We start from the raw sequence: 21,312 nt of genomic DNA, 5'->3' as shown, positions 1-21,312 counted from the left end.
CAAAGTTATACTGTCAATAAAGAAGCTTTGTCACAACGAATCCAGAGTGGATTTGTTAATCAACAATATATCTGCCCTGCACTCCTCGTCTCTTCAAAGCAACTCGGCTACTTTTAGACAATTTGTAGAATTAATCAATCAAAACATCAAAGGGTGACGTCACAGAAATGTTTTAACATTTGTTAAGCCTCATTTCCTTTTGTATAATTTCCATTGATGTCCTGTAGGAATTTTCTATTAATCATCCATATATACAGTATATACTGTGTGTGTGTGTGTATATATATATATATATATATATATATATATATATATATATATATATATATATATATATATATATTATTCCTTTCTCATTGTCCTCTGAGGACTGCACACTGCAGAAAAAGATTATGAAACCAAGATAATTATCTTGCACTATTGGCAGATTATATTGCGTGACTTGACTTACAGTGCCTTGCGAAAGTATTCGGCCCCCTTGAACTTTGCGACCTTTTGCCACATTTCAGGCTTCAAACATAAAGATATGAAACTGTAATTTTTTGTGAAGAATCAACAACAAGTGGGACACAATCATGAAGTGGAACGAAATTTATTGGATATTCCAAACTTTTTTAACAAATAAAAAACTGAAAAATTGGGCGTGCAAAATTATTCAGCCCCCTTAAGTTAATACTTTGTAGCGCCACCTTTTGCTGCGATTACAGCTGTAAGTCGCTTGGGGTATGTCTCTATCAGTTTTGCACATCGAGAGACTGAAATTTTTGCCCATTCCTCCTTGCAAAACAGCTCGAGCTCAGTGAGGTTGGATGGAGAGCATTTGTGAACAGCAGTTTTCAGTTCTTTCCACAGATTCTCGATTGGATTCAGGTCTGGACTTTGACTTGGCCATTCTAACACCTGGATATGTTCATTTGTGAACCATTCCATTGTAGATTTTGCTTTATGTTTTGGATCATTGTCTTGTTGGAAGACAAATCTCCGTCCCAGTCTCAGGTCTTTTGCAGACTCCATCAGGTTTTCTTCCAGAATGGTCCTGTATTTGGCTCCATCCATCTTCCCATCAATTTTAACCATCTTCCCTGTCCCTGCTGAAGAAAAGCAGGCCCAAACCATGATGCTGCCACCACCATGTTTGACAGTGGGGATGGTGTGTTCAGGGTGATGAGCTGTGTTGCTTTTACGCCAAACATAACGTTTTGCATTGTTGCCAAAAAGTTCGATTTTGGTTTCATCTGACCAGAGCACCTTCTTCCACATGTTTGGTGTGTCTCCCAGGTGGCTTGTGGCAAACTGTAAACGACACTTTTTATGGATATCTTTAAGAAATGGCTTTCTTCTTGCCACTCTTCCATAAAGGCCAGATTTGTGCAGTATACGACTGATTGTTGTCCTATGGACAGAGTCTCCCACCTCAGCTGTAGATCTCTGCAGTTCATCCAGAGTGATCATGGGCCTCTTGGCTGCATCTCTGATCAGTCTTCTCCTTGTATGAGCTGAAAGTTTAGAAGGACGGCCAGGTCTTGGTAGATTTGCAGTGGTCTGATACTCCTTCCATTTCAATATTATCGCTTGCACAGTGCTCCTTGGGATGTTTAAAGCTTGGGAAATCTTTTTGTATCCAAATCCGGCTTTAAACTTCTCCACAACAGTATCTCGGACCTGCCTGGTGTGTTCCTTGTTCTTCATGATGCTCTCTGCGCTTTAAACGGACCTCTGAGACTATCACAGTGCAGGTGCATTTATACGGAGACTTGATTACACACAGGTGGATTCTATTTATCATCATTAGTCATTTAGGTCAACATTGGATCATTCAGAGATCCTCACTGAACTTCTGGAGAGAGTTTGCTGCACTGAAAGTAAAGGGGCTGAATAATTTTGCACGCCCAATTTTTCAGTTTTTTATTTGTTAAAAAAGTTTGAAATATCCAATAAATTTCGTTCCACTTCATGATTGTGTCCCACTTGTTGTTGATTCTTCACAAAAAATTACAGTTTCATATCTTTATGTTTGAAGCCTGAAATGTGGCAAAAGGTCGCAAAGTTCAAGGGGGCCGAATACTTTCGCAAGGCACTGTAAATTTAATCTAGTTTTCTGTATTTTTTATTCTGTATTCAGTAAACAACAATTAAATGTAATCTCAGCTCAAGCAAGAATATGCGAGCAAGGCAATCATGTTTGGAAGATTATTTTCTTTTCTTTTTTCTCTTTGATTACTTTAGCTGTGAAAAAGAACATTCCGTTTGTGGCACCTGAAAACACTTATTTTGGCTAGTAACAAAAAAGGCATTTTGAAGTTCTTTTTCCACAAAATGTGCATGTATTATGTATTAATGAATGTAGGTTTAACTATATTTTTCATAAGCTCTGTTTGTTTTTCAGAATCACATAAAATCAATAGACTCTAGTGAGACCAGTTTAGACAGTGCAGTAGGTGAGTATTGCTCATTATTACTTGTTTAATGCACTGGAGTGTTAAACATAATCTGTAAAAGGGAGATTTTGTCTATTTTCAGGACAAGCAGCTTCAGAAGAACTTATTAGGACCACCTTATCAGCAATTGAAGCAGTTACACAGCATCCAGCTCTTCTGATGCAGTATCATTCTACAGTAAGTACTGGCAGTACATTTAAACATGGTTTTAGCATTTGCCAACACTCCCACACATGTTGTCGGTACTTTGAGCATCTCTAGCATTGTTTGCAGTCTGTTAAACTTAAATTTCACTCAGGGATGTCAAATCATTATTTCACCAAGAAAAGATACATATAAATAAACATGTGTATAATTTATACAGTCACTCCCAGGAAATTCTGAATAATATAAAAAATGAAAAAAGGGCCTAGATTAAACAATGTAATATAAGTCCTGAGACTAAAAATGTAGCCTACCCAGAAAAGTGTAATGCACATGTCTTGTTGTAAATATTAAAGTAAATGGTTTGCTGTTAATTCTTCCACTAAAGCGGCTTAAAGATATGGATATTTTAAAATACTTCATACTGAAATAAATAAGGCAGTATATGTATTTAAAATGTGGAGCATAAGAAGGATGTGATGCAGGTTTAATAGGTGTGTGCAGTCCTTTAAAAGAAATTGAAAAAGATCAGTACTATAGATGGCCTCTGTCTTTATAATGGTTATCAACTGAGGTTGATTTTCTGTAAATATAAGAGCTGTATTTGCTGTTTGGCCAATAGAAAGGATTTGTTTAATTTTTTGGTCCAAAATCAATAATAAAATAAAGAACATTAAAGGTATAAATCACTGGTAACAGGATGTTGATGTTTTACAACAGAATTTTGTTTTTTTTTCCACATTTTAAATTATACATTTCTTCAGGCTGGAGATTATACTGCATCTCAGGAAACTCTTTTGGGAAGCAAAATAATGCCAACTACAATCAGGGCCGGATTAATGCAGGGGCTTTAGTGGCTGCAGCCCAGGGCCTCAAAAAAATAATATATATATATATATATATATATATATATATATATATATATATATATATATATATATATATATATATGTCATTTATAATATAAGTAGCGTGTGACTGTTGTGTCTGTTTTACCAAGCTGTATTGCGTTGGAGGAGTTGGGACTGTCTGATCATATGACTTAACCTGCGATCAAGTCACTGGCCACTTTTATCAGGTGTGCTGCGTCACGAATGTGACGCAGATCAGAACCTGTAAATGTCTGACAAAGCAGCACCTAGGAAGTATGAGAGCGGTGCTGAAAAGCAGAAACACAAAAACACAACAAGTGCAATGTCATCACGAGGAAGATATGTTAAACAAAACACCAACGCTGACATGCTATTTTAATACAGGACCAACAAATGGACAGTATCTGAAGGTACCAGTACTTCGGAAAATACATTGGAGAGAAATCAACAGGAGGACATGACCTAGGTTTATATGGATTACAGTGGGGCAATCTCCATGGAAAAATAAAAAATAAGTCTCACCTTTTTCTCACTCGATTTTGGTAGTAGTTTCGGGTTGTGTGTGTTTCCGTGTAGTTTTCTTTTAGACTGAGAAATTCTCGTTCCAAATGCAAATAAACTAATTTATTTTAAAATACCGGAGGTAGTATGTTTGTGCCTGAGTTCCAATTTGGCCTTGTGTGACTTACTCATATCGTACAGCTTTCTTAAACCAGGTTTCCATGAAGTTTTTATGTTGTCTTAAAACACAGCCTGCCTCATTTGGTCCCCCCAAAAAAAACAATAAATAAATAAATTAAATAAATAAATAATAATAATACAAAAATACGTCGTTCCTGTGTGTGCAGCTCTGCTGATTCTGCTGACACAAATAATAATAAAAACAACATTACATAAGAAAGCGCTGTGTACTATGTTATTTGCAAAACATCTTTTGGCTGCATATATATATATATATATATATATATATATATATATATATAATATGTGTGTGTGTGTGTGTGTGTATATATATATATATATACATATATATATATATATATATATATATATATATATATATATATATATATATATATATATATTGTGACGATCTGCGTTCCTATCCCAGGCTTTGCTTCAATCAGACACTTGACAACCAGATGCAAGGAAACGCCGTAGCGTATGTTTATTATTTACAGACTGCAAAAAGAAAATAAAGAAAACAAAACCTAACCCAGTCTCGGGTCCTAACTAAACAAATCGTTTCCTAACTAATGACGGGGCAGGCTAAGCCTGTTACCTCGTCTCCAAAACCAAAATCGTAATCCAGATACCTCTCCAAAATGTCGTTAACCAGTTCTCACAATCCGAATATTCTTTTTCCTTGTTTTTACTCTTTTACTCTCCCACTCTCCAACTCAGCTCCTACCATCACCCTCGTCCAAGCATTCCGCAAACAGACATTTTAAATGGTGACCAATTAAATTATTAAACAATTGACAGGTCATAAAATTGGACAATTAATTTGACCTGGAGCCAGCTTTGACTCCAGTAGCTTCCCCCTGGTCCTATTGTCCCCCAGGTATTGTCTCTGCATAATATTAAACATTTATTTTAAACCACACTTTTTATTTGTACTTTCCTTTATTTAACACTGTTATTATTTATAAAGTGTATTATTTAACCCAACTTCATTTTTGATCCCAAGCACTTTACATTAATTCCTTTGTTTACCATCCAGTTGGTTTATGTTGTCATTCACCTTCCTTTAACCAATCCCTCACACTACCCCCCCTTTTGCACGATCCCGTGGGATCGGGCATACCAACCTGGCAGAGCTGCCAAAATTAACAATTTTCCACCCAATGTCCGAGGCCTCTTAAGCGCTGTTTGGACACATAGATTCCGTCCTGTACCCAACCTCTCCGTTTAACCTCACCCTGCTGTGCAAACAAACTAACCTCTGTTTGTGGGTACCGTGAAAAAAAATCTGCATTAATATGCTCTTTGCCCTTTCTGTACTTGAGCTCAAAACAGTACGGTTGTAAAGACAAGAACCACCGGGTCACCCTTGCATTCCCGTCTTTGTTGCGGTAAAGCCATTTTAGAGGTGCATGGTCTGTTACCAAGGTAAATTTTCTACCCCACAAGTAATAGCGTAGAGCCTCTACTGCCATACACTCCTTCTCTACAGTGGCGTATTTGATTTCCCTTGGTAACAACTTCCTGCTTAAAAACAAGACTGGGTGTTCCTCTCCGTTCCTTTCTTGGGACAATACAGCCCCTAAACCTACAACAGAAGCATCAGTCTGCAAAATGAAAGGTTTCTTGAAATCTGGGCTAATCAAGACTGGCTCCTGACAAATTGCTGTTTTTAAATCTTTAAAAGCCCTTTCCGCTTCAGAGTTCCAGACAATTTTGTTTGACCTTGTTCCCTTCGTCAGCTCTGTCAGGGGAACTGCTCGAGTAGCAAAATCTTTTATGAATCGTCTGTAATACCCTACTAACCCCAAAAATGCCCTCAGCTGTTTTTTATTTGCTGGTTGTTTACAAGCTTGGATTGCATGTACTTTCCTATCTTGGGGTTTTATTTCTCCATTCCCCAGTATAAACCCCAAATACTTGGTTTCCTGTAAGGCGAACGCACACTTTTTTTTATTTGCGGTCAGTTTAGCGTCCCGCAACGCCTGTAGTACCGCGCTCACCTGGTGTAAATGGGATTTCCAATCCTTACTAAAAATGACTACATCATCCAGATATGCAGCAGCGTACTGCTGATGGGGACGAAGAACTTTATTCATCAACCTCTGAAAAGTGGCTGGCGCGCCATGAAGGCCAAATGGAAGCACTGTAAACTTAAAAAGACCCTCTGGCGTAGCAAACGTTGTTTTTTCTTTTGAGCTTTCTTCTAAAGGAACCTGCCAATATCCTTTAGTCAGATCTAACGTGGTAATATATTTAGCCCTGCCCAGTTTCTCAATCATTTCATCTATTCTGGGCATGGGATATGCATCAAACTTTGATATCTCATTAACCTTTCTAAAGTCAATGCAAAACCTTACTGTACCATCGGGTTTCGGGACCATTACCACTGGACTTGACCAGTCACTGTCCGATTCCTCGATTATTCCCATTTTCAACATACTCTGTATTTCTGTTTTCATACCCTCTCGCTTAGCTTGTGGGATTCTATATGGCCTTTTCCTGATCACTACCCCTGGGGGTGTAATAATCCTGTGTTCCACCAGATTAGTCCTACCTGGGACCTCTGAAAAAACATCTAGATTTGTTTGTATTAACTGATTTATTTCTTTCTTCTGCATCTCAGACAACTGTTCACCAATCTGTACCTCTTCCACCTTCACGTTCAACACTTCTGTCTGTGTATCATTCACTGTCAGATCCCCCTCATTCCATGGCTTCAGCAAATTAATGTGAAACAGCTGATATGGGTTTCTCTTACCTGGCCTAAACAACCGATAGTTAACATCAGAGATTTTTTCTACTACCTGGTATGGCCCTTGCCACTTAGCTAAAAACTTATGTACATGTGAGGGTAATAAAACCAAAACTTTATCTCCTACTGCAAACTCCCTTAACCTAGCACCTGCATTGTAATGTCTCTGTTGTTTCTCTTGTGCACTTTCCATGTTCTGTTTGACAATTTCAGCAACTTTTCCCATTCTTTCTTGCACTTGACAGACATACACAACTACATTTTGGCCTGAACTTGATTTCTCCTCCCAAGCTTCTTTAACTATGTCCAAAATCCCCCGGGGTTGTCTGCCATACAGCAACTCAAATGGCGAAAACCCAGTGGAACTTTGGGGTACTTCCCTAAAAGCAAAAAGCACAAAGGGCAACAGCTGGTCCCAGTCCTTCCCATCAGGGCGCATTACTTTCTTTAACATTTGCTTTAGTGTTTTATTAAACCTCTCCACCAAACCGTCTGATTGTGGGTGGTAAACAGAGGTCACTATCTTTTTAATATTACATAGCGTGCACAGCTCCTTCAGTATTGAAGACACAAAGGGAGTTCCCTGGTCGGTAATTATTTCGTTTGGAAAACCCATTCGACTAAACACTTGCAACAAGGCTCGAGCTATGTTCTTGGCGCTGGCAACTCTTAAGGGAATCGCTTCCGGATACCTAGTTGCGTAATCTACTATAACCAAAATGTGTTTGTACCCCGAACTCGTTTTTTCTAACGGCCCCACCAAATCCATGCCAATTCGGGAAAACGGAATTTCAATTATGGGCAAAGGAATCAAAGGAGCGGGTGCAGGCTTTCTTTCTGAAACCAATTGACACTCTTTGCATTGATTACAACGATTAAGAATTTCTTGATAAATCCCAGGCCAGAAGAATCTACTTAAAATCCTTTCCCTAGTTTTCTGAGCCCCTAAGTGGCCACTTAACACATGACTATGTGACAGATGAAAAATCAGTTCTTTAAATTTACCAGGAACCAATAACTGTTCTAACCAATCACCTTGATCAGTTTTGGTTACCCGATATAATAGGTCATGTCTGGTGATAAAATGTGGAAGAGGTAGGCTGTCTCGGATATTTTCATAGTCGTCATCAATTTCAAAGACTTGGCTAAAAGCAGCACGTAAATTTGGGTCTGCTGCCTGCTCTTTCCTGAAATCCAATTGCGATACCGGCAACTCATTCCACATTTTCACTGACATGTTTCCTTGTGAAATCAACGTTTCGGCTTTTCTAAGCCTTTCTTGTTTTGAAGTTTCACTTTTCTTTGTATGTTTTCCTGATGGTAACCTTTGTGGTTTAGGCTGACCCCTGCTCTCAGGTATAATTTCCCCACCTCTCCCAGACTCATTATCAGTGTTTACCATAACGTTACAGAGTTGCCTCTTTTCTCGTTCCCTTTTCCCTATAACCCCGTCTTGTTTTTTTAATTTCCTGGACTTTCTTGTCTTACCCGGTTCTGCAAATATCTCATCTGAAAAATCAAACAACGTATGTCCCTCAGACACACCTTCATCAACAGCTGACATTGAGGACAATTTATTTAGGTTCTTGATCAAAATGTTAAAACTAGGACAATCTCTCCCTATAACTACCGGGTAGGGAAGACGTGGAAATACTCCAAATTTATAGCGTACTGGTTCTCCGGCAATCTCTATCTCCACTAGCTTAGCCGGATAGGTTTTAATGTCCCCATGAATGCAATTAATCCTAACCTTGTTACACTCTGGTAAATTTAAACGTTCAATTAGTGATGCAGTGATCAAACTTTGCCCACAGCCTGAATCCAAAAGTGCTACTGTCTCCCTACCAGCTACTTTAACAGTAGACAAATAATCCCCCTCCAACATTCGTGAGGTAAACAAGTTATTAACAGTGGTGACGTAATTGCAGGTATAGTCACAGGCCCCATATGCATCAGCCCAATCACACTCCATATGTTCTACCCCTTGAGTTTTTCTACATTGTCTAGCAATGTGTCCCTTCTGATGACAATTAAAACATATAATGTCCGGGTTATCCCGTCCCATATATTTTTCACCCCAAGGTCCCTTCACAGCCCGTGGCTGCTCTTCGTCACCCCCGTTTCCCAAGCACAGTCTTACCCCCGTCGGTGTGTTCCGGCCTCTTCAGGAATGGGGTGCGCGGGTTGAAGCGGCGTTGTCCCTCCGGGGAACAACGAGCCAACCTGTCGGCGGCTGTATGACTCTCGACCAGAGATATCAGTTCATCGGCGTTTGCTGGATTGGCCTGTCCAACCGTTTTCCTTAAAAAAAACGGCAACGCTCTCAAATACCGGTCCATAACAAGTAATTCCACGACCCGTGCTGATGAGTTGAGCTCCGGTTGTAACCATTTTCGGGTTAGATGTATCAGGTCAAACATTTGAGACCGCGGCACTTTATCCTTTAGGAACTGCCAGTCATGGAACCGCTGAGCTCGTACAGCTGTAGTAACTCCCGCCCGGGCCAATATCTCCTTCTTCAACTGACTGTAGTCAGCAGCCGAGTCCGGCTCCAAGTCAGAATATGCTTTTTGGGCGTCCCCTATCAGGAGTGGTGCTAAGATCCCTGCCCAACGAACCTGCGGCCATTTCTCCCGTTCCGCTGTCCGCTCAAAGGTTAGCAGGAAAGACTCCACATCATCCTGGTCAGTCATCTTTTGTAAAAGAGAAGTTGTGGATACAGCCCGTTCTTCAAACAGTTTAGTAACTTGTTCTTGCATTACAGTCAATTGTTGCTGTATCATCCGATTGGCCTCGTGCTGCCTAGCACTAGCCTGCAACAGTGCCTGTACTGCCGCCTCCATGATCCACTCTTATCACAGTACAAAGCCAGGGTACGAGTCTGAATTTATTGTCAGACAAAACAGCCCCACTTCTGGTACCACAATGTGACGATCTGCGTTCCTATCCCAGGCTTTGCTTCAATCGGACACTTGACAACCAGATGCAAGGAAACGCCGTAGCGTATGTTTATTATTTACAGACTGCAAAAAGAAAATAAAGAAAACAAAACCTAACCCAGTCTCGGGTCCTAACTAAACAAATCGTTTCCTAACTAATGACGGGGCAGGCTAAGCCTGTTACCTCGTCTCCAAAACCAAAATCGTAATCCAGATACCTCTCCAAAATGTCGTTAACCAGTTCTCACAATCCGAATATTCTTTTTCCTTGTTTTTACTCTTTTACTCTCCCACTCTCCAACTCAGCTCCTACCATCACCCTCGTCCAAGCATTCCGCAAACAGACATTTTAAATGGTGACCAATTAAATTATTAAACAATTGACAGGTCATAAAATTGGACAATTAATTTGACCTGGAGCCAGCTTTGACTCCAGTAGCTTCCCCCTGGTCCTATTGTCCCCCAGGTATTGTCTCTGCATAATATTAAACATTTATTTTAAACCACACTTTTTATTTGTACTTTCCTTTATTTAACACTGTTATTATTTATAAAGTGTATTATTTAACCCAACTTCATTTTTGATCCCAAGCACTTTACATTAATTCCTTTGTTTACCATCCAGTTGGTTTATGTTGTCATTCACCTTCCTTTAACCAATCCCTCACAATATATATATATATATATATATATATTATAAACCTATTATACACCTACATATTCGTAAGAGATAAGGACAACACATTTCCAGATAACTTGCTATATGACAAGAGTCTGCAGTTTGCATTTCCCATTTTGTATTTGAAACTGCCAGTAACTAACACTGTGGCCAATGCTCATTTTCAAAACTGGCACTAATTCAAACATCAAATCAGGTAAAATATGGATCAGCTAAGACTGAATAATTTGACATTAATGTTAATCGAGTGTGGTGGTAGCAGAACAGTAAAGGGAAGCAAATGAATATGCAAAGAGGGGCCCTGTAACCGGGGGAAATCTTTGCTGACTGTCAGTCGTGGCAGTGACACGGAGAGGTGGGGAAGAGGGTGTGTTGGCTTTCCCTCTCTCTGAGTGTCTGAGAGGCGGGCCTTGGCGGATTGCTGACCCTATAAGGTAACGCTCTGTTGTTCCCTCAGCCTGCCTTTCTAAGATGAAACGAGCCAGCTGGCGGAAGCTCTGCTGCTGGACCGAGCATAGCCTGAGAAGAACAAGCACAATAGTAAACTAATTAAAAAGAAAAGAAAAGGAATTTTTAGTAGCGGGGAAAACTTGGCAGAACCCCGAAAATTATCCACAAGTTGAGGGAACGGGTGAGCGTAGGACAGAGACCCGGGCCGTGCAGATAGCGACGGTTGGGGTAACAGCGTCGAGTGCAGCACCTTTATTTTGTAGTTTTATTACTGTGTTTTATTTTCCCTTTTTCTTTGTGCCTTTTATTTTGAGCACTTGTATGTGCACTAGACTGTATACCGGTATTGGTCTCTGTGTCAGTGACAGTGAATTGCCCAGCACCCTTTCACAGGGCCTCAAAACTATAACAGCCTCGGGTCCCCATTAAACTTAATCCGGCCCTGTCTACAATAACAAAAAACGATTACTGGTATTGTCTGTTAACTACATATTCAGTGAAGCCTTTTAAAGGCATGAATACTAGCGGTTTATCACTAACCTCCTTTTAATTCTTTGATTTATTTTTTTATAATTTTCCACTCAGAGGGGGAAGGGTATTAAGAACTTCATCTTTCATCAGACCAGACCAGATATCAGGTCTATATCAAATGTACCTTCTGGAAACCAGGTTTAAATTAGTTCATTCTGTGACAGCAGTAAACCCGTGTTTATCAAATGAGTAAAAGGTCCAATCAATCAAACCAGGTGTTTTGAGTTTTAATGGTAAATCTCAGGCAGTTTAGATCGTGAGATTGTGACATAGTTGCGTTGAGAGACAGGTTGCAGGCTCTTTTTGACTGCGTCACTTTATTTAATGCAAGCTCTGTGGTAAGTAAATCTCTGTTGCTGAATGAGTTTGTGGTGGATAAAAACATCAGTATTCTTGGTTTAACAGAGACTTGTGTCAAGCATGAGGACACCTTTCCACTTAGCAAAGCTACACCTCCTGGATTCTCTTTCCTACAGAAACCACATTCCTCAGGACGTGGAAGTGGTGTGGCTTCAATAGTTAATAATGCACTCTTTTCCAAAGCACACTCTACCACAGTTTATCTCATTTGAACACCTTATGATCACTTTTTTGTCTTTTCCACCATTCACCCTTGTTATTGTATACCATCCACCTAAACACAATCCTTGTTTTCTCGATTTTTTGGCTCATTTTGGGTGATTTCAACAGTCACAGTGAGTGTTCTACTGCACCACTCACAAAAGATTCTAGCACTAATGGATTATTTTGACTTTACTCAAATGGTGTCTTCTCCTTTACATGTACATGGTGGTATTTTGGATCTGGTTTTCTGTCGTGGTCTAGAGCTGTCTAATCTTACTGTGACTGACCTGGCAATCTCTGATCACTGAATGATTTTGTTTAACCTTGCTTTTCGTCTCCCTCCACAGACTGTTTTTACTGTCTACCGCCGCCCCAAGGTTTATTAACTCCTAGTTTTATTACTGCCATCCAGTCGTCTCCACTACTAGATCCCATCTCCTGCCCTGTGACTGCAGTCAATGTATATAATACCATCTTGACTAGCATTACTAACTCCTTAACCCCGGTTCGAAAAAAAACATTTTTCCTTGTCTCACTACTGCCCTTGGTAAACAACTGCTCTCCGAGAAGAAAAAGCTCACTGCAGGAGACTTGAGAGAATCTGGGCTCCAATTCCACTTCATCTCATTAAAGGAACACCAATATCTCTCTCTTGGCAAAATCACCCGCCACTTCTTCCCTGATCACCTCAAACAAGGGGAATCCAGCTTTCCTGTTTAAGACAATTCAAAACATGTTACACCCTGGAGGTAATTCTGGTTCTGTCATGCCCGCCTCCATTTTCCGTCCAGAAATTACTTCTATCAGAGCCCTGTTCTCAGCAGTTGTCCCAACTTCCACCTGTACTTGAAATCCGTACATCGTTAAATGTTAGTCTTTTTAGCCTGTTTCTCCTCTCTCCAGTCGACAAACTAATTCTTGCCATGAAGCCAGCCACCTGTGTGCTTGGTCCATGGCCTACTAAACTGCTCCGTGAGTGCTTGCCAGTCATGGGGCCACCAATCTCTTAAGATTTTAAACAGTTGTTTGATCTCTGGCTGCGTTCCTCAGATTTTCAAGATCGCCACCATCACTCTAGCTATAGGCCCATCTCCAACCTGCCATTCCTGGCTCAAGTGGTGGAACGAGTGGTAGCCCTTGAACTGGGTGAAAATCTGAAACATAATAATCTTTTTGAACAGTTTCAGTCTGGATTTAGATCTTTACACAGTACTGAAACAGCGCTGCTAAAGGTCACCAATGATCTTCTGTTACAGGCAGACTCTGGTAAATTGTCTCTTCTTGTAGTGCTTGAACTCACTGCTGCTTTTGATACTGTACACCATGGGAGATTGATTGACTGCCTGAAATCTGACATGGGTATCTCCAACACAGTGCTTGACTGGTTTAAATTGTACCTTTCCTCCAGATTTGTTTCAGTGGGAGCTTATTCTTCAGGTTCTCTGCCGGTGACCTCTGGGGTCCCCAGGGTTCGATCCTAGCTTCCTTTCTTTTCAGTGTTTATATGGTCCCTCTTGGGCAGGTAATCCGGAAACATAACATGGGGTTTCATTTCTATGCCAGTGACACTCAGATTTATTTATCTTTTAATCCTTCTGACAAACATGCTTCTTTTGCTCTGATTGGATCCAGATATCAGTTGAGAACATCTTCTTTTTCACTGATGACAATCAACATGAACTTAAATTTGCAGCAAGAGCACCCTGAGAGCAAGTACCCTGAGAGTATTTGCTTCGCTGACTCACTTTCGGTATTTAAAAGTAGGTTAAAAACGTACCTTTTTGATTCTTAATTGTTCAGCGCTTTGTAATAACTCTGTTATGAAAGGTGTTATATAAAAAAACAATTGTATTGTTTTGTATTGTATTGAAAAAAGAGAAATATATCCTTACTATTTCAGTCATTAATCATGATCCTGGTTTGTAATTCTGCTTACAGCTTAAACCAATTTTTTTTTCTTCTTCCAAGTCACAAAAATGTAAGCAGAGGAAATTGTCAATGTTTTTTTCATGACATCTTTTTGCCGTAATATATAAAATTTACTGAGCATTGCTATATACAGTACCAGAAAAAACTATTTGCTTTTCTAATAAAATGTGTATATTCAATACAATAAAAATAAATAAACTGATGATAATCATCACCATTACAACTTCCTGATATTACATGCAGTGTTATGTTGCTCATTAGTAATTCTGTAAAAAATAAAAAATAAATAAAAAAAAGAGCGCAGGATTCAACAACACTGTTAATCCTGTCAAGTGGGATGTTTTGTAATTGTTTCTATTGGAAATAAAAAAGCTAATTTCAGTTATAAAAAGGTTCAACACAAGCTTTTATAGTTATTCTCGTCTGAAAGATCAAAGACCAATGGAAAAGTCATATTTACATATATTATCAGAATTATTCTTTTGGGTACTTGCAGCTGTTGTTTATTGCTTATTTTGAAAAGAGAGTGGCTCTTGATTGATTATTATTTTTTTTTTAATAAGCTGCGCAGCTTTTTTGCTCAAGGAGATTTCTTTTAAATCTTCATTATTTTTATTATTTCAGGTTGTGGATTCCATCCTCCCACCCATGGTCTGTCTTGCATTCAGCAAAAATGGTAAGCGTAGACACATCAATATGAGATGAGGCTTTCAAAATTTTTAATTTAGTGAGAGAATGACATCATAAAAAATGTCTTCATTATTCCATGAAGTGGAGTGGAGAATCTACAGCTTGCGGTTGCTGTCAGAAACCACTCTGATGTTGGTCAACCACGAAGCCATGGAGAAGGGGGAGAGGCTGAATTCAAATAGCAAACTACTTACTCTCATTAGAGAGTCCCTGCTTCCACAGTGAGTACCCCCCACATCTTGTAGGGATTTTCATTCAGCCTTCAGTTTTCTCTTTCTCAATTTTATTATTGAATTAAAAAGAATCAGTGCATACTTATAAAAAATCCCGTTTTGAGATTTGTATTATTATTATTATGTATTTCTTAGCAGACACCCTTATCCAGGGTGACTTACAGTTGTTACAAATATCACAATACAAAGTATCACATTACAAAATATCACATTACAGATACGAGCAGTTATAAAGTACAGTCAAATCAGTAGAAAATAAGATCAAATTCAAAGAGGAAAATAAAGAATACAGTACATAACTGCATTTAAGAGCAAATTTGACTAAGCAGTACATTTATAGTAAAAATATTAGCTTGTAAGAGTAAATTCCATTAAGAGCACGTAATAAGTACTAATACAGACATTATGTTTAGCTTTGTGAAAGAGTAGTGTCACAGCCAAGGCTGGTTACTGGCAGGAAGTAGACCCAGAGATAAAAAACTGCAGTTAAGCACTGATGCACACTTTTATTAGCAATACAGGAACAAAAAACAAACAAAAGATTTAAACAAACACAAATCAAAACTGCACCCAATCACGGTGCCTGTGCTGGGAGCACAAGCTGCCGCTCTCAGCCTTTCCTCTAAACTTCTTTCCCCAACAAAGCATTTTTCCTTCCTTTTATATACATTATAATTAAGGAATGGCCACACCTGTGATTGTTGGCAGGGATAGATTTAACCCCATCCCTGCCAAACTTATATTTACACAACTAACACATCACACTATTTACACGTGCAGGACATCCGCCCTGCCACAGACTTATTTAAACCTGTCCAAACTGCAGCGTGCATTTTTTTTTTTTGGTCTTGTAAACAGTAAGCACAAAATGTACCTGAATGTGCTGTACAGGTTCAGTAAAGCAAGGGGGCATAGCATGTTTTAGTGGACTTCTGTCAAGGGACACTGTACAATAAACATAAGTGCCTGAAAGGGACTGTTTAACAAGCAATCGTCAACGTGAGCAATATTTGTGGAATCATCACACTGTCTGTGATCCTCAGCACTGCAGTTTTCACAGCCTGGTTGTGCAGCAAATGCTCTGGCTTAAAGAATGTTCCCTGTTAATGCATTTAACACTGTATTACAGATATGAGAGGCTTCTTATGGAACCAGACCCAATCCCACTGTATGCTTTAAAACTGTTGGTGGCCTTGACTGACCACAGCCCATCTTTCACCAGGTAAATTGTTGCTGCTATATATGTAAAACTGGAGTATGGTTGTAATATGTTAACCAGGACCTACTTGGCGGTGTGGGGCTACTTTCTGAATATTGCAATCTAAGCCATGACCCTGAACTAATACCTTCTTAAATTTGGAATTGCCAATTTTATTTATTTATTTTAACCTATTTTCTCCCCAATTTGAAATGCCCAATTGGCTCACCGCTGCAACCCCCGCACTGACTCGGGAGAGACGAAGACAAGCACACGCGTCCTCCAAAACGTGTGTCGTCAGCCATCCACTTCTTTTCACTCTGCAGGCCCGCCATGCAGCCACCTCAGAGCTACAGCATTGGAGGATCACGTAGCTCTGGGCCGCTTGCAGGCAGGCCCGCAGACACCCGGCCAGGCTACAGGGGTCGCTGGTTCGTGGTGAGCTGGGGATACCCTGGCCGACCTAATCCCTCCCCACCCTGGGTGGCAATCGCCCAATTGTGCGGCACCCTTTGGAAATAGCCTGGACCCAAACTGGCGACCTCCAGGTTATAGGGCGCATGCTGCAGTCCGCGCAGTGTGCCTTTACTGGAGCCCCCTTGGGTGTGGCATTTTGAAAACAAACTTCTTACCCAAGGACAAAATGCTAGAAAAATCTACTTGTCCTTCTTACAAATCTCCCCTTCCCGTCACACAAAACACACACATAAAAGTAGAATACAACTTGTAGGATTTTGCTTTTATTAAACAGTGAACACAATCAATCAATTAGTGATAAATAACCATTATTGCTTCATGAAATTTAAGATAAAATGTGACAGTGGCAGAATGCAGCTCTTTTTCATTGTTTTCTTTTATCCTGGCTTTTTTTCCTGAACCCAAAGTTGAACAGACTCTGAGACATAGTTAAAACTGCAGTTATTTGCTAATGATTTATTTAAATGTGATCTGTTATTACACAGCACATTTTTACCTCATGCAGAAAAAAAACACAACGTTGCCTTAATTTCGGGAATAACGGGATGTTTTGATGATGTATCACTTTAAGTAGCAAACCACAGTATATTAAATATGCGGCTTTGGGCATTATAGACCCCCACAATAGTCTTCCCGCTGGGCAATAATTTTCCACTATGGCCCTCTTCTCCAGTCCATATTTACTATCTATCTATCTATCTATCTATCTATCTATCTATCTATCTATCTATCTATCTATCTATCTATAACAAACCCTTGTTATAACGAACAACTGTTTTTAACAATCCCAACAGTAAGAACCGATTTTTTCAATGCAAATTTGCCCTATTAGAACGATCACGTATAGGATCGACACGGATACAACGATCTCAGTACTGACTGACACTGAACTTTCTCCAGTGTCAAGTGTGTTATTATCTCAGTGAAAACAAAGACCATGGTTGACTAATTCAAAGATAACACTAATTCAAAGATGACCTATTGTAGTACGAATCATGCATGACGAATGCAATCTACGCTGGATAGTTTTTTCAAGAGAAAGGACATGCAATTACTGTATTCAGCATGGAAGTGTACATTCTTTCCTTTTTCATTTCTTTACTGTTTTCTCTTAAACATACCACAGGGAGGAATTGGTGTTGGTTTAATGTATATGTGGAAACGGGTTTGTTTTGTGTGCTTTTTGGAGTTATGTTTGATCAAATGATTGTTTACAGACGGGCGCTCGATTGAGACTTGCTGCCTGCCTGTCTTCTGTATTGTGTCCTCTGTGCGTTACCATCGTTGGTAGCGTCACATGACCCATTTGTTTACTTTCTGTTTTGTGTTTAATAAATCCTGTGCGTCTATGCCGGCGTTTCAACTCCAACTCCTCTGTCTTGCAATGCGGTTACCCACACATGTGACACGAGTACTTTGTCACAATACCGTTTAAATGTTGATCATTGTGAAGGAATCTTCATAAAAGTACTATATATTGATGTTCAATTCAAATTTGCCGTTTTCTCATTATTCTGAAAAAAACCCTATTATAGTGAACACCCTGATGTAACGAATATTTCTCCAGGTCCCAGGGTGGTTTGTTACAGTAAAGTTAGCCAGTGTTTTTATTTTTTTTATTTTCAAAAGAATGACATTGAATAATGAATAATTTAAGAGCTACAAATCACACCTAACACGCCTTACATAGCAATATGAAATAATTTTAATAAAAGTCGTCCTTTATTATAGCCTTTACAGTGTCAGTTGAATTTAATGTTAATCTGATATTAACTAGGAGGCAGTTAGCATGCTCCTGGGGAGGAGCTAAAAGATATAAAAAGCAAAAATGATAAATATTACAAATAATTATTTTTATTATTTAAATGGTCATGAATTATCACTTTTCATGCATGCGGCTTGTTGGACTAAAGATGGATACAGTTTCTTGGAGATTAAGAAACAGTTTATAATAAAATGGCTCAATTAGCTTCACACCTCCAGAGTTCAGTAATATTTTTTTGCTTAGGTTCAGTGGGTAAACAAGAGATCGGCATGACTGCGCAAATGGAGTTTGCCCATTGTTCTTCAGTCTCTATAAAAGCACCAGAGCACAACTGAAAAACTGTGCTTCTGTTTGAGAGATGAAATCAACAGCTCCACAGATGTGTATTATATACCAGTGTGTGATAGGGAGCCCTGTTGCTGGTTCCTACGCAAGGTGTGCAGCTGAGACGTGCTGCTGGGCAACCGATTGGGCAGTGAGGCTCGCCAGCGCTGAGCGGATCAGGAGGTCCGGATTGGCTGTGGGGTGAGCCCAGGGAAGCTGTGCAGTTAAAGTGTCTGTGCCACAGTTCGAGGCTACTGCATGGCCATTAAAGCGTGTGTTTGTTTACATCGAGGAGAGGAGCGTCCGCTCTGCAGGAACTACTACGCAACCCTTCAACTGCAAGACGGTGCCTGTGAAGGCGCTTGCCCAGCCAGGACCGTCGGAACGGCCCGCAGTTGCTGGGAGTCCGGGATGTCGGAAGCAACAGTAGTAGGTCAGTTTAGGGGACGGTGATCCCAAAACAGTATAGGGAGGGTTACCGTAGAGTAGTCGGTTCCTGGACCGGGACGTCTCCTATAGTGAGACTAGCACGCACCATTTTGTGTGGCAAACTTTTAATTTTAGTGTCACATTCTTTATTAAATGTGACACTAGGGCTACCATTGCTGGTTAATTAAATCTGCACGCCTGTGCGGCGTTTCAACACCAATGCTCAGTGTATAATTCAGTGATGACCCACATACGCAACACATCATCCTGTTACATATGGTGGCAGTGGTGGCCGTCACTGGTCATCTTTGCTGTATGTAATGAATAATTTGAGATTATTATTAGTACTATTAATATATTCATGAAATGACAAGAGTTTACTCTCTGTACCTGACCTGAATATCATCAATATATGTCCCCACCACTTGATTTGATCTAAACAAGCATTATTAGAGGATCTGTGTGTGTGTGTATATATATATATATATATATATATATTCAATGGCAAAAACTTTGTTAAAGTAACGTTAAGGTTTGTTTGCAAATGTCCAAAAGGTTAGGAAATTGCAAGTTAAGGTAGCCACGCAACCTTAACTCTGCACCCTTATGTGTATGTTTCCTGTCACACTTGACATCACATATGACGTCATCAATGACATGGGCAATGACATCACTAAGCACATGACAAATTCTCCCCTGGCCATACGGAAGTCATTGTGATTGGTAACATGTTCAGTAACTGCATTATTTTTGCTGTCGAATTGTGCTTTAACCAACAACAGATTTCCAGGTACTCAGAAATGTGTAATTCATGTTGAGGTATGTAGTGATGAGTATTTGATGTTTGGAAAGGAGTACCTGAAAATGGATGGGACATGCAATATGTGAAACCCTACATGTAAGATAACACTCTCCATTAAATTTCACTCAGAAGACACCAGTGAAATAGAAAAGGAATGTTCTGTAGTACTGTATGGTATATTGCTGCTCCATGTATACTGTGGTACACAAAGCGGTGTTTTATGTTTCTTGGAAGCATAAAATCCACACATTACAATCCACTTCTGCTTTATGTACATTTCAACGTCATAATTGGCTTCCAGCCATAAGATTGTGTTAGCAAGAATTCTTACTGAACTGTAAAGTTTGAAAGAAGAATGGGTAACAGTGCAAAAATAAAATGAATAATAATACTGTAGAAAATGCAGTGACTCATTTTGCCATGTGAAACAGTGTAGTTCATACAAGAAAGCCAATGTTGTGGATTCCAGTATTAGAGTTTGGAGAAATATGGCTTGTGGAAGGTCCCAACTAATTAATTAGCTCTACTGTATTCTGAGTTAATTGGTTTCATTTAGAACACTGGTGAAATATCGAGCTTGACAGCAAAGATTGTGGGAATGCAGTTACTGAACATGTTACCAATCACAATGACTTCCGTATGGCCAGTCTTCGGGGAGAATTTGTCATGTGCTTAGTGATGTCATTGCTCATGTCATTGATGATGTCAAATGTGATGTCAAGTGTGACAGGAAACATACACATAAGGGTGCAGAGTTAAGGTTGCGTGGCTACCTTAACTTGCAATTTCCTAACCTTTTCGACATTTGCAAACAAACCTTAACGTTACTTTAACGACGTTTTTGCCATTGAATTTCCATAGTTTTGCAGAAGGCATCTTGGAAAATCAAACAACCAACAAGAAATATGTAAAGATTTTTTTTAAAAGCCAGGTTTATTGAGGCAAAATCAAATGTTGTTAATACCTGCCCCTGAGGCTAGAGGAGGGGGGAAAGCAAAGACTGTCCCTGGAGTCCCCAGCAACGGCTGCCCTGGTGGCTGGAGAGGTGGGGACAGCAAGGACTGTACCTGAGGTTGGAGAGGTAGGGATAGCGAGGACTGTACGTGAGGCTGAGGATGTGGAAGAAGCAATGGCTGTGCCGAGGCTGGAGAGGTGGGGAAAGCAATGGCTGTACCTGAGGCTGGAGAGGTGGGGACAGCAACCGCTGCCTTGGAGGCTGAAGAGGTGGAAGCAGCAACGGCTGTACTTGAGGCTGGAGAGGTGGGGAAAGCAATGGCTGTACCTGAGGCTAGAGAGGTGTGGAAAGCAACGGCTCTGTACCTGAGGCTGGAGAGGTGGGGACAGCAACGGCTGCCTTGGAGGCTGGAGAGGTGGGGACAGTAACATCTGTACCTGAGGCTGCAGATGTG

At 39.9% G+C, this 21,312-nt stretch overlaps 1 protein-coding gene across 3 annotated transcripts in view; it reads left to right on the top strand.

The window, feature by feature from the left end:
- ulk4 (unc-51 like kinase 4) overlaps positions 1–21,312 on the top strand; it is a 261,384-nt gene that overhangs the window by 117,168 nt on the left and 122,904 nt on the right. For all 3 annotated transcript variants that reach the window (XM_059013181.1, XM_059013174.1, XM_059013164.1), the window contains exons 26-30: positions 2,387–2,438; positions 2,521–2,615; positions 14,610–14,661; positions 14,758–14,896; positions 16,038–16,130. In XM_059013181.1, coding sequence (XP_058869164.1) covers positions 2,387–2,438; positions 2,521–2,615; positions 14,610–14,661; positions 14,758–14,896; positions 16,038–16,130 — 431 coding nt within the window. The remainder of the gene's footprint in view (positions 1–2,386; positions 2,439–2,520; positions 2,616–14,609; positions 14,662–14,757; positions 14,897–16,037; positions 16,131–21,312) is intronic.

The sequence above is a fragment of the Acipenser ruthenus genome, chromosome 3, assembly GCF_902713425.1.
Source record: "Acipenser ruthenus chromosome 3, fAciRut3.2 maternal haplotype, whole genome shotgun sequence".
NCBI classification, from domain to species: Eukaryota; Metazoa; Chordata; class Actinopteri; order Acipenseriformes; family Acipenseridae; genus Acipenser; species Acipenser ruthenus.
The sequence above is the reverse complement of the archived record's forward strand: the minus strand, read 5'-3'. Positions and strand labels throughout refer to the sequence as shown.